This window comes from Falco naumanni, chromosome 2 (genome assembly GCF_017639655.2).
Source record: "Falco naumanni isolate bFalNau1 chromosome 2, bFalNau1.pat, whole genome shotgun sequence".
NCBI lineage: Eukaryota > Metazoa > Chordata > Aves > Falconiformes > Falconidae > Falco > Falco naumanni.
Window position 1 is genome coordinate 103,857,618 of NC_054055.1, and position 12,911 is coordinate 103,870,528.

The window sequence follows — 12,911 nt, forward strand, 5'->3', positions numbered from 1 at the left end:
TCAAGGGGTTTTTTTTGTTAAAAAAAAAAAAAATCAAAGAAAGTGACAAATTCTGGTCCAATTTGACTTCATAATTCACCTCCCTAGTCACACTCCCTGGTCCTTAACTTCAGCTTCTGGTCTAAAAGGGTCTTTTAGATGGACATTTTAACTAGATGGAGTGTATCTACAAGGAGATTCTTTTTCAGTGGATCAGTACTTTCCAATAAAATGCATTTTCTTACACATGCTCTAATTCTAGAATGCCTGAAATCCGAATATTTTGTTAATTTTACAAAAAAAAAACCCAAACAAACAATTAAAAAAAATATTATTACTACAAAAAATATTTCCCACAGAAAATTTCTGGGTTCCATAGAAAATTTCCCTCTGCACCCAGAAATGGTACTTTCTCTCATCTTCCAATGGAGAAATGCTGAACTGCAGTATTTATCAAATACTATTACTGTAAAAATGAAAATAAGGAAGCAAGAGATGGACAGAGACTGACCTCATGAATTCCAGTGTTTCCAATTTTTTTTTAATTATTGGACTTATTAACTTTTTTCCCTTTAATATATCCCATACTTTAAATTTTTCAGAAGTGATTAGTAATTTCGAGTAATCCACCTAATTTCCATGTGCACTGAAAGATCCGCAGCACCTCAGAATGCTTAGTCACATTTCAGTTTCCACATTTGATCATGCACAAGAGTAGGGTGTTCCTAGAACAACTCTACTTCTGAAAAATCTCAGCTGACAATGCATTGTAAGTAGTATGTATCCTTTTTTTTAGAAGGATCAGCTAATGGGGGAGGAATGAAAAAGAGACAGCCAGTTCTGAGGGGGAAAAAAAAAACAGAAAACAAACTACAACTAAACCAAAAAACCCACAAAACTCACTCACAGCCCTGACCCATTCCCACTGACTTCACAAGTACTGGACTGGAATGTGTAAATGTCACTGGATTGTACAGATTCTGGGCTTCCCTTAGTGCTGGATTCCCACTGAAATGTGTGAAGTTGCTATTTCAGTTTTAAGGTGCTGTCAAATATCACTTCTGTTGACATATTGAGGGAGCATTCTCACCTGGCACAAGTTAGCCAACTGGCAAGGTGAAATTTGTCATGTATTGTCTAGATTCTGCTCATGTATCATTACTGCAGGCTTGCAACTCACCCAGTTTTCCTGTATCACTCAATGTCTCTAGCTCTGAGGCAGAAACCACCTTCTATGTTTGTTAGCACGTTTTTCAGCATGACATTGATCTCTGACAAAGACCTCGTGCATTTCTGGATTAAGATCCCTGTGCATCATTGTACTAAACAGTAAAATTTGGTCTTCATGATAAGCTCGTTACGACAGAGTTGGTTATTACACTTACCAGAGTGCCAGACTTCTTATTCATGGTGTAGGTTATGTTTGCTGCTCTAGCACTGCCTGTTCCTGTCTTTTCCAGTAAGGCAACACCATTCTTGTACCACTGGTACTCAGACGGAGGAGACCCCTCAGTCTCCTTACAGCTCAGTTGCACTACTGTTCCTGTCATTGCAGAGCTGGGTACCTCACACACCGGCGTAGTCGGAGCAACTGGACAATGAAATTGCACTTGTTACACAGTCTTATCAGTATTGTCTATATGGCAACAGTTTGACAGTCACTGGTGAGGAGGTGAGCACTTGTGTACATGCTCAGGAACTACCACGACTTAAATGAGGTGCTGGAGAAGGGGTTGAAGGCAGAGTCCTGCTACTGGGGAGCACAGTAAAATTTGTGAGTTGCTAAAAATGGAAGAAAGAGGCTTGCTCCCAGCCTCCCTCATCACATGCTGTGTCATCCTGTCCCCAAGCTATACACTTCACTCAAGTCCAAAAGAGTTTTTTTTTCACTTTGTTTCTTGTATGGGGCCTCTTGCTCACTCACAGACAGAAGAGACAAAATTCAGGAAATCTGTAGTCCAGCAATTCCTCCCTTCTCTGCCCCATTATTTAAAAACAGAATTAACGAGAAGGAAAAATGTTTTCTTTGTATTAAAAGAAGTCAACTGTTTTTTTAAGTATGATTGTCAGAATGAATTACAAAGACTTGCCATCATCATAGCCATTGTATAAATCTCAGGTTGAGGACTAAAACCAATTGGCTACTAAATTTCAGTTTAAAGTAAAAACAAACATTCCCACACATGGATGCAGGAGAACTGATCGTTTCTTCTACCATGAACATGTCTTTTCTGATTTTTATTATGTGAAAAGGAACTACTTCTTTTTTTTTTTTTTTTCTGGCTAACTTGAAGCTAGGGAGAAGAAACTAAGGGTGAAGAGGCATGCACAGAACATTAAAAGCACAACTGATACCATAGAAAGTATTCATAGTTTTTTCCTGGCTGCTTTTAAAATAAAAAGCAAAAATAAAGAAACCCAAGTGAAATACTAACTAATTCACATTAACTTTCAAAAAGGTTTGTGAGCAACACTCTCTCTCTCTCTCTCCCCCCCTCCCTCCCCCCCTTTGGGCTCTAAGATTTCAACTTTAAATTAAGAAGCTACATTTAAAAGAGGAAAGTTGAGAGAGTGGAAGGAAGAAGGAATAATTGGGGTTACCTCATTGTTGAAGCTAATCAGAAGTTCATTAATTTATCATCGTTTATGAAGAACTTTGAAACTTTATTTATAATTTTAAAAGATTAATTATTTTTGTATAGAAGAATACAATATAGAAACTACAGAACCAAATATTTTCTTTTCTCCCTATACGGAGAAAAGAAGAAAACTACCAACCTCTACCACTCATCCACTGGGAAAAATACCAGGAACAATGTGCTCAGTAATCACTTTCCCCAACTGGGAAAGAAAACGAACAAAAATCCACAAAGAACAACGACAAGCCAACACCATCTCTCCTGTAAACAAAGTCCACAGATTGCTAGCTCACTGGCTGGCATTGCGCAGACACTGCAGCAGTTTCTCCTTCCAAAAAGAGAAGACAGTAGCATATTGGAACGAACTCCTGCTTAGGAATATTTGATAAGTGTTGACAGATGCTGCCTTCCCAGTGCCAAACACCACAATCAGCTTACCCAGATTCTCAGCCACTGAGTGACTTCAGTTTTAGTAGAAATGAAGTTTCACCATCACATAAATCAGCATACTTGCTAAGTTTTGAGAACTGAAACCCACATTTGTAACAGCAAAACCCTAGTTATGTACCTTTCTAATGTAAGTGTGCGTTTTTCAAAGATGTTTTCTGAAGTATGTTGTAGAATGTTCACATGCACATGTGTTTATAAACCCAGTCCAAAGAAGACCCAAAAACCCAGGAGCCACACACCATAAGGACAACCCCTTCAGCACCCCCTGCCATCATTCAATTTCTTTACAGAAGTCCAAGTAATAAAGTTTGTACCCAATACTGTGAGAGTAATAGTAGCTTCTCCCAGGTGTTGTCCCTCTTCACTCTTTACACTGATTTCACAACGGTAGGTCCCGGAATCTTTTCTAGTCACATTTCTAATACGGATTCCTGTATTCAGCATCTCTGCTCGGCCTCGAAGATCACCTTTAAGGGAGAACAGACAGAGAGGTTTCTGCTCTTTGTTTACAGCAAATGTCTACATCTCATTGGCTTGTTCTGGAATTGTGTGTAATTTATGAACTATTGCTCATTTGTTCAGTGCTAGTTATCTATCACCAAGAAACAATATGTAAGCCCCCTCCCAAGACAGTAAGAACCTTCCACAACTATTCCATTTGGTCAAAAAAACCCCAAACACCCTCAGTTCCAAAAACCTACCTCTGTCATACATTTTCTAGTTGGAAGATGGAATGCTTTTCTTCTCCAGATATTTCAAGAAAACACATATAGCAGTAGTCAGGTGACAAAAACCCTAACATTTTCCATTAGAGTCATTAGTAATCACTTAGTTACCTTACAGAAAGAATTGTGAGTGAGACCACAGAAAAGTATTTGATATTTTAACTTGGCAAGAAAAACTTCATGGATTTAGCAAAGATATTGCCATCAGACTTCTTACAATGAATTTTTTTCCATTCTTCAGCTTATTACAAAATTAAAGTTACATGCACACACAGAGCCATGAGTTCCAGTGCTTCTCTAAATTAAATATATGCAGACAAAACCAAGTTCATCAACAAGATCAGGACATCCTGCAAGCTCTAAAAATTAACAAAATCACCGTGATTTTACTTTGTTTCTCAGCCTTTGTTTATTGTGTACAAGGTACCAGAGACCCATATTTGCTTCAACACATGGAGCTGAGGTAAGTCCTTTACAGAACATATAAACAGAAATTCCACTTCTGAAAAGAGTACAAATAATTTAAAATATACAGCTGAGTTTATATTTTATGTATATAAAAATTGCTGCATTATTCATATCTAAGCCTCCAGCTCTACAGGAGGCTTCAGAAACCTCTTTGTAAGACAGGAGGAGTGCAGAGCTTGCAGTAGTTTTGGGGAGTTAATGTCTGAATGTAATTCCATTTTTTAAAAAGGTCATGGAACGTGCAGTGCCATTTTTCCTAGTTTTGAGTTTTATTATATTTAATTTAATTAACAAGGTAACTAATCATTGATGATTTTATTAATATTTTTTTCCCCTAGGGAAGAATTCTTTTCCTCGAAAGGACAGGTATTCAGTATGGAGGGTCAAGACCATTCTCTTTCAATCATTTTCCTAATGTTATTCCCCAAGAAAAAGTCAATATCTATGTGAGGGAATGATGTGTTACACCATCAGTCTAAGTTTGTAGTACTGTACCTGTAAATTCACCATTGTAGTAGACAAATGAGACTCCTTGAGACTGGATTTTCTTCCATTCTATTCTTAAGCTCATCCCTTTTGAAAATTTGTGCTTGCAACTAAGAATAGCCTCTAGATTGGGGAGAGAAAAAAAAAAAAAAAAAAAGAACAAAAAGGGGAAAATTAAAGATTTTAGCATTGTGTTTAGTACACGTTCAGGCTCCATAAAATTAATATCTCTCTTCAAAAGAACTTGATCAGCCAGCAAGGGCAAGATCTACTTCTCAGAGCGATCCCATCAGACCTTCTCCAGATTTACACAAACACAAAGGGGAAACAGAAGCTAGTAATTTTCTCATACTTCAGTGGCCTTTGGATCAAAATTCAGATGTTGGGGAATAGATATTTCCATGTTGGATGGGCACAGATTCTGTACTACTACCCTCATTGTAGGTTTAAACATTTTTGTCAGTGAGCAGACCACCATTAAAAAAGGACTCTGACCCCATTATCAACAATATTTTGTGAGTTACCATCCTGAATTCAGTATCAGCAGTTTAACTGTTTAAATGTATAACAACGCAGGTGGAAAACAAACTAGTAAGTTGGTTAAATATTCTCCTAACCTATGTTATTTAGTTACTGTTTCACATTGGTTATTGTAAGGGTGTGAAAGTGCTTCATTAAAGTTTCCCAATCAAAGACCTTTTTGATGCAAACATGGTAACAAGCAAAAAGAACAGCAACAAACAAGAACACAGAGAAATAAAGATGTCAGACAAGGACTAACAGAGATAATGACGAAGATTATCAGTCTCCAGACAAACTGATGGGACTGTGGTGTAGGCAACTAGAGCGAGTGTGGATCTCTGCATCAGTGGTTGGAGGGGCCACAGACATTGGGAGTGTGTGTTGGTGGGTCTCAAAGCACACGTGCCTGGAGTGCTAGCTATCGGGGCAGAGAGGAGCGGCTTGGGTAAATTCAGGGCCCACAGCTGGGGTCACACTGGGGTGTAGGCACCCCTGCACTTGTGGTTCTGGCTTTTGGATATGGGAGTGTGCAGTGCATGCGCAGTGTTTGTATCTTCCCTAAACCTGGTGTGCCTGGAGGTGTGTTTGTAATTCACTGGCAGACCTCAAGCTGGGCGAGCTAGTAAGTAGGGCAGGTGCAGTGGATGGGCAGAGGGGCTGTGCTGGTACTCAGGGGATCCATGAACGTGCAGGTGCTTGTTAATCTAGAGAGTGTTTTGTGAGGGCTTTCACCACCAGCCAGAGAGGAGGAAGAAGGGTCAGCTGTCTATACTTCAACTGTTGTTGAAGGCAGTGACTTGTCTGTGGCAGTCTGTATAGCTGGCAGTGCCAGCGTCACGAGTGTGTGTATGTGCAGGTGTGCACACACACATACATCCCTGGGACACACACGCAGCCTTGTTCCTGGTTGAATCTGCAAATGGGAAAGCAGCAGCTGTGTCCGTTGGCCTGGGACAAAGACCCTTACAACTCCAGAAGCATTGGCCTGGGTCAAAGACCCCTACATCTCCAGAAGCATTGGGCTGGGCTCCAGTGGCTGGGTAGGACAAACACCCAGGCTCCCAGAGCTGCTGGCAACAGAGACTGCTCATAACAACCCTTGGCAATCACCTCTTATTTTTCTTGAGTTCTCAAGAAAAGAAGGTTCATACAATTGTTCACCTTTCTGTCTGTCCACTCTAGTTTCCCTGACTAGGGCATCATCAACCAAATTTCACAAAGGCTGAGATTTCAAGAGTTGCAGATTATTGCTAAAGTTGCCATAACTGGGTAGGAAACAAAGCAAAATTAGTGCTCCTAGTGAGGAACAAGCCATACTGGGAGCTTAACTGTTCTTTTTCACTCCCTCACAGCAGGGCATCAGCAGATGCTATCAGTAATATATTGCTTGAATCATAGTAATTGTGGTCTATGGTCAAGCCTATAGTTATTATGGGGCAACTAAAGAGGGCAAGAAGACACGACAAACCATATAGGTGAGTTGCTGGGACAAACTCAGTGTTTCAGTAGTTCCATTCTCTGTTGAAAAGCATACTGAAAAAAAAACCAAATAGCCCAGCCCCCACCCACCCCCACCCACCCCGCCCCGTAAATAACTCTTAAGTCAAGATATTAATAAGAATTGTTGGGAGACAACATCAGAGGAAAGAATCCAACCACACATCTGACTGGCTCCAAATCTATTAATAAAGCAGAAATTTAGTATTTCCCAGAAACTTCTGTAAAAGAAACAAATACAATATTGATCTTGCCACCTTTAGGCTGCTTGTCTTCCAACATAGGCCAAGTATCAAGGATCAAAAGCCTTTATAGTTTTGGCAGTACCTATCTAGCTTTCAGGATACAAACATCCACTGCTCAAACGTACAGCCAATCTGCATTAACTGGCACCCTTGTTTCCAGTCTCAGCAAACAAGGCTGAAGGGCAATTAAGAGCTACCAACAGATCTACCCACTCACCCTTTAGAATCTGATTTCACAGGTCTCTTCTGTAAAGAAACAAAAAGCTTCCAAGGGGCCAGACTGGTAGCCTTGGTGATTTCTCATAGGGGAAAAAATGTCCAGGCTTGAAAGAAAAATTGAGGCAGGAGGGCATTCTTTGCCAGAAACATGTTACACACGCGCTGGCCGCTTCGAAAAACATGCTGTGCACTCAGGAAGCCTGAGGTTCCTGACTTCAGGTTGAGTGGATGGGTGGAGGCTTCCTGAATCTTAAGATTTGTTAAGGTTTCCTTTCCAGTTTGTTTTTGTATCCCTCTAACAAAGAAAAACCATCATTCAAGCTCAGCTTGCTTTTGCTACTGACCTTGTGACAGTTGGCTGGTCTCATGAGCTAGACTATATTAGTTGACATAAAGACAGCTCAGCTGAACAAGTCACCTCTGTCTTGAAAGAGCCACCCCTTTCTTGCATGTCACATTTTTTCATTTCAGAAAAAGCTAGCACCGATGGCCTCCCACTAAACTTACTTGAAGAAAGGGAATGGAATAGAAGAAAGAGAGTGCATGCCGAACAGAGACAACATAATAAAACCCTAATTAGTTATAGTCCCCCTCTCCTGTTTTTTCCCATACTAATGGAGTCAGCAAGAGGTGTTTTCCAGAACAGGTCTACCTGACTTGCATTAAAGTAGGTCCACAGGATGCTGTGCATCAGCACAGGCTCTCCCAGGCCTGGAAAAACCTTCTGGGATCTTGGAGAAGTATGGGCAATGCTTAATTTGGATTTACATCTGGTCTAGAGACTATCATTTGGTTATAGTATCATAGAATATCTCAGGTTGGAAGGGACCCACAAGGATTGTTGAGTCCAACTCCCTGCTCCTTGCAGAACAAACTAAAGCTAAACCACATGACTAAAATTGTCATCCAGATGCTCCTTGAACTCTTACAGGGTTAGTGCTGGGACCACTTCCCTGGGGAGCCTGTTCCAGTGACCAATCACCCTCCTTTACTTTACACAGGAGAAAAGAAAAGAGCATTTCAGACCTGCTGTATTCAGGTGAATAGCTACACCTATCAGCCCCTGCCATTCCCTTAGTGCTGCTACACAAAAAGGAGTCTGCATGGGATTGGAGCTATGCTTAACTGACCTCACTGTACCATACAAATAACAAAGAAACAAAATGCAAGCCATAGATCACATAAAAAGACAGAACCTAATGAAGCTTTAATATTACCTGAAGAGCTTCTCTCTCTTCTTGCCTGTCCCAAGCTCTAAATGTATTTTTCTTCACCCAAAGTGACAAGAATACTTGACAGGCGCCCAGCTTTAGAGACCTCAGAAATATTTGATTACCTCAAACTGATGAATAAAGCCTAAAGCTCAGCAAACAGTTCTTTCAATTCCCAAATTCCCATCTCGCACCACTCCAACCAAATGCAACAAACAAACCGACCAACCTCACATAACCCACAAACCTCACATACACACTACTAGGATCCGTTTCTCATCTACCCAGCAAAAATCAGGTTTTCCTCCCTGCCTCCTTAACTTCTCTAGCACATTATTGGAAGTAATTTGTCATTTTACATATCACATCTACATATATAAATACGTAAATAGCCATTATAATTACTGAAAATTAAAAATAGCCATTAAATTATAGTTACTGACAATTAGCTGACTTATAGTTGTTCTCTCTCTAGTCACTCACTTCTCTATCTTGTAAGATAATTAATGCTTCTCCTTTCTAGCAATTACTATCATTTTAGGTGGAGGGAAACCAGGCACAAGTTACAGAGTGAGCCACCAGGACTGACAAACAAGTCATAAAATCACAGAATAGGTGAGGTTGAAAAAGACCTCTGGGGAGCGTCAAGTCTAATCCCACACCAAGTAAGAGAAAATGGGGACAAGACCAAAACTGCACAAAAGTAAAGGGAGACAGAAGGAACAGGACCCCTCAGGAAAGAGGAAGACAATCTTAACAGCTGCACAGTGTCTGTATACATAGTTTGCACATATGATGTATATATTAAAAATAATCACAGCAATGCCCATACTGTACCCTTAAACTCCTCTGCTTTTACGTTTTTGTTATCCGTTTCAATGGAAATTCCAGACACTTTACGATCTGCAAGGGAACAGGAAAAAAAAAAAAAAGATGATTCATCAAAAAACACTTGTAATATCATACGTGCTTCAGCAGCTACAAGCGATATTTCTAAGACCTCCTTAGGCTGGACAGGTTAGATATTGTCCACTAGAGAGAGCACGGGACTAAGAGCTAGACCAGGGCTGGCCATGTGGGTGGCCTTGAACAATTAATCTTTTCCTCTCCATGCCCTGGCACCTGTAAAAAATAGTCAAATTTCTCTTTTACAACAGCATGATAATATTTACATATAAGAAGTTCTATATAAACAGTAGGAGTTGTTTTATACTAGGGTAACATCTCAGTTTGTTTCTAATTGAGGAGACTTGTATCAATACACACGCGTTATTTTCCATTGTATTCTTATTACAAAGCATGCATGTTTATTGAAGAATACCATGTACAGCTTTTACAGGGTAAAAAAAAAACGTGTGCAGTTATTGGCAATTACCAGAAATTCTTGTTGAAATGAGAAGGAAAACATTAGTCAACATTTCTGTAGTTCTATATCAGAAATAACAGACCACATACCCCTATACATTCTTGGATATCTCTTGCATCAGGAATACTGAAATTCCAGACAGATAACTGAAATAACCACTAACTACCTCCTCCCACACTGGATCTTACTATACATCCTCTCTTAAGAGCTGGTCTCCTCCCAGGAAAGGACTCCACTCACTTCCCTCGTGATTCAGAATGACTCCTGCAAGGCCCAAGAGTCAGTCACAGTTACTCAGATTACTCCTTCACAGGCTACAAATCTACCAAGTGCTTAAGAATAGATAAATACAGTTTTTTTACATAGGTTTACATTAACTTACCACCACCACCACCCTCCCCCCCCCAAAAAAAAAAAAAAGCATTTCATGTTCCTGTGGGTTGAGGATCAGTTTTGAAGATGGCATGGACACTCCTAATGCAGTCTGTTTCCTCCATTCATATCAGCCAACTGAACAATTGCTACAGAGGGTGTAAACAAGAACTGAGCCCCTCTCCCCACTGATATTTAGAAACAGGGCTTGTTTAAAACATAATGTTCTTTTGACTTATAGAAACTAGTCTTGCTTTACTCCTTTTAGTCTGATCTTGCTATTTATCTCCCTCATGCACGCAGATCTCCTTTATTCATCCCCAAACAATTAATTTCCCTTTCCCCTGCCTAATAGGGGAAATGTTGCATGTAACCTAGAAGGTGGATATCCAGTCTTGATCTGAAAACAGTAACAGATCAAGAATCTTTTGCTTCTTTTTGTTTTCTTATAACAGGTGATTACTTCTGTTGAAGTGTGTGCCTCATTTCTCACTTGAGTTAGTCCATTTGGGCTTTCAGCTATAGGTTCACACAGCTCTAAGTCAGCATGCTGTTTTCTTTGTATGATGGTACCATCATAGAATAGTTTGGGTTGGAAGGGACCTTTAAAGGTCATCTAGTCCAGCTTCCACCCCTGCAATGTGCAGGAACATCTTCAGCTAGATCAGGTTGCTCAGAGCCCCATCCAACCTGACTTTGAGAGTTTCCAGGGATGGGGCATCTACCACCCCTCTGGGCAACCTGTTCCAGTGTCTCACCACCTTCACTGTAAAAGATTTTTCCTTATATCTAGTCTACATCTACCCTCTTTTAGTGTAAAAGCATTACCCCTTGTCCTATCGCAACAGGCCCTAGTAAAAAGTTTGTCCATCTTTCTTATAAGCTCAAGTACTGAAAGGCTGCAATAAGGTCTCCCTGGAGCCTTCTCTTCTCCAGGCTGAATAACCCCAACTCTCTCAGCTTTCTTCGTAGGAAGAAGTAATTTTTGTGGCACTCCTCTGGACCCACTCCAACAGGTCTATGTCTTTCCTGTACTGAGGACTCCAGAGCTGAACACAGTACTCCAGATGGGGTCTCACAAGAGCAGAGTAGAAGGGGAGAAACATTTCCCTCAACCTGCTGGACATGCTTCTTCTGATGCCACCCAGGACACGGTTGGCTTTCTGGGCTGCAAGCTCACATTGTCAGCTCATATCCAGCTTTTCATTTGACAGTACCCTGAAGTCATTCTCCACAAGGCTGCTCTTAATTCTTTCACTCCCCAGCCTGTATTAATACTAGGGGTTGCCCAAACCCAGGTGTATGACCTTGAGTTTGGCCTTATTGAACTTCATGAGGTTCACCTGGGCCCACTTCTCAAGCTTGTCCAGGTCCCTCTGGACAGCATCCCTCAGGTGTGTCAACCGCACTGCTCAGCTTGGTGTCATCTGCAAACTTGCTGAGGGTGCACTCAGTCCCACTGTCTACATGTCAGTGATGAAGATATTAACCAGTACTGGTACAATATACCATTGTACACAATCATGGTTTTCTTTTCAATTAAAGGTCATTCCTTATTGTTCAAGCCTGGCATTACAGAGGGAATTCTCCAGCCAAACCATTCCTATGGGCCTTTCCCTCCATAATTTTCTAGGGTTTTTTTTTCAGCATCCTTTAAAAATACAGGTGGCAGTTCTATGTGTATCTACATTGCCTCTGTGAGTCATATAGCAGCAGTCAGAATAGGTATTTGACTCCATGGCACTGTAATAAAAGTTAATTTACTCATTCACTGTATCCTGTGGTGGTAACTTGACCTTGCCCAGCTGCCAGACACCCACCCAGCTGCTCTCTCACTTCCCCTCCTCAACATGATGGGCAAGAAAATAAAATCAAAAAGCTCATAGGTCAAGAAAAAGACAGGGAGATCACTTAATAACCACCACAGGCAAAACAGACTCAACTTAGGGAAAATTGATCAAATTTATTGTCAATAAAAACTGAGTAAGTGCAGGGGCTGTGGGGAAATGAGGGTCGTGGTCAGTTCGTAACAGCTCCTCTCAGTCAGTCCTTCCACACTGGAGCAGGGGAAAAGTGTGCGGAGGGTCCTCTCCATGGGCTGCAGGCACAGTCAGGAGCCTGCTCCAATGTGGATCCTCCATGTGCTTCAGCTGCCTTCAAAGCATGTCCACTTGCACTGGTGTGGGATGCTCCTCCACAGGCCCCAGCGTGGATGTTTGCTCCACCATGCTCTCTTCAGGGGCTGCAGGGCAATACCAGCTCCCCAGTGGATCCTGCCCTCTCCCCTCGGGCCGGCCGGGCTGTTCCTGACCCGTTCCCCCTCAGCGCCGGCAGCCCTGCCCTCCCTCGCGCAGGTTTCCCCACAGCCATGGCGGCTGTGGGGCCCGGCCGTGCCCTGCGCTGGGGCCGTTGGAGCCGGCTGGAACCGGCTGTGCCTGGCACAGGGCAGCCCTGGTCGCTCCCTACAGGGGCTGCCCCCAGCCCCTGACAGACCCTCCACACCCATGCCCCTACACCTGTGTTACTCTTCATAGTTGCTGCTTTCCAGATATCTCGCCATCCCTTCCCCCCTTCCAAATACACATCGAGCACTTCTTGTTTTTAAGAGAATACAGCTTCACACCTGGCAACAAAATGAGTTTTCAGATGTGTGCATTACCAAAAGATCCAAATCTGTGTGCAACTATCTGGTCCTTAATATGTTTTAAGTTCATAATCACCTTTGTGTTACC

General features: G+C 41.6%; 1 protein-coding gene across 1 annotated transcript in view; it reads right to left on the reverse strand.

Annotated features, from left to right (window-relative positions):
- JAM2 (junctional adhesion molecule 2) overlaps window positions 1-12,911 on the reverse strand; it is a 40,073-nt gene that overhangs the window by 5,537 nt on the left and 21,625 nt on the right. The window contains exons 2-5 of the mRNA XM_040582859.1: window positions 9,279-9,344; window positions 4,757-4,870; window positions 3,383-3,535; window positions 1,365-1,570 (exon numbers count right to left, since the gene is read on the reverse strand). Coding sequence (XP_040438793.1) covers window positions 1,365-1,570; window positions 3,383-3,535; window positions 4,757-4,870; window positions 9,279-9,344 — 539 coding nt within the window. The remainder of the gene's footprint in view (window positions 1-1,364; window positions 1,571-3,382; window positions 3,536-4,756; window positions 4,871-9,278; window positions 9,345-12,911) is intronic.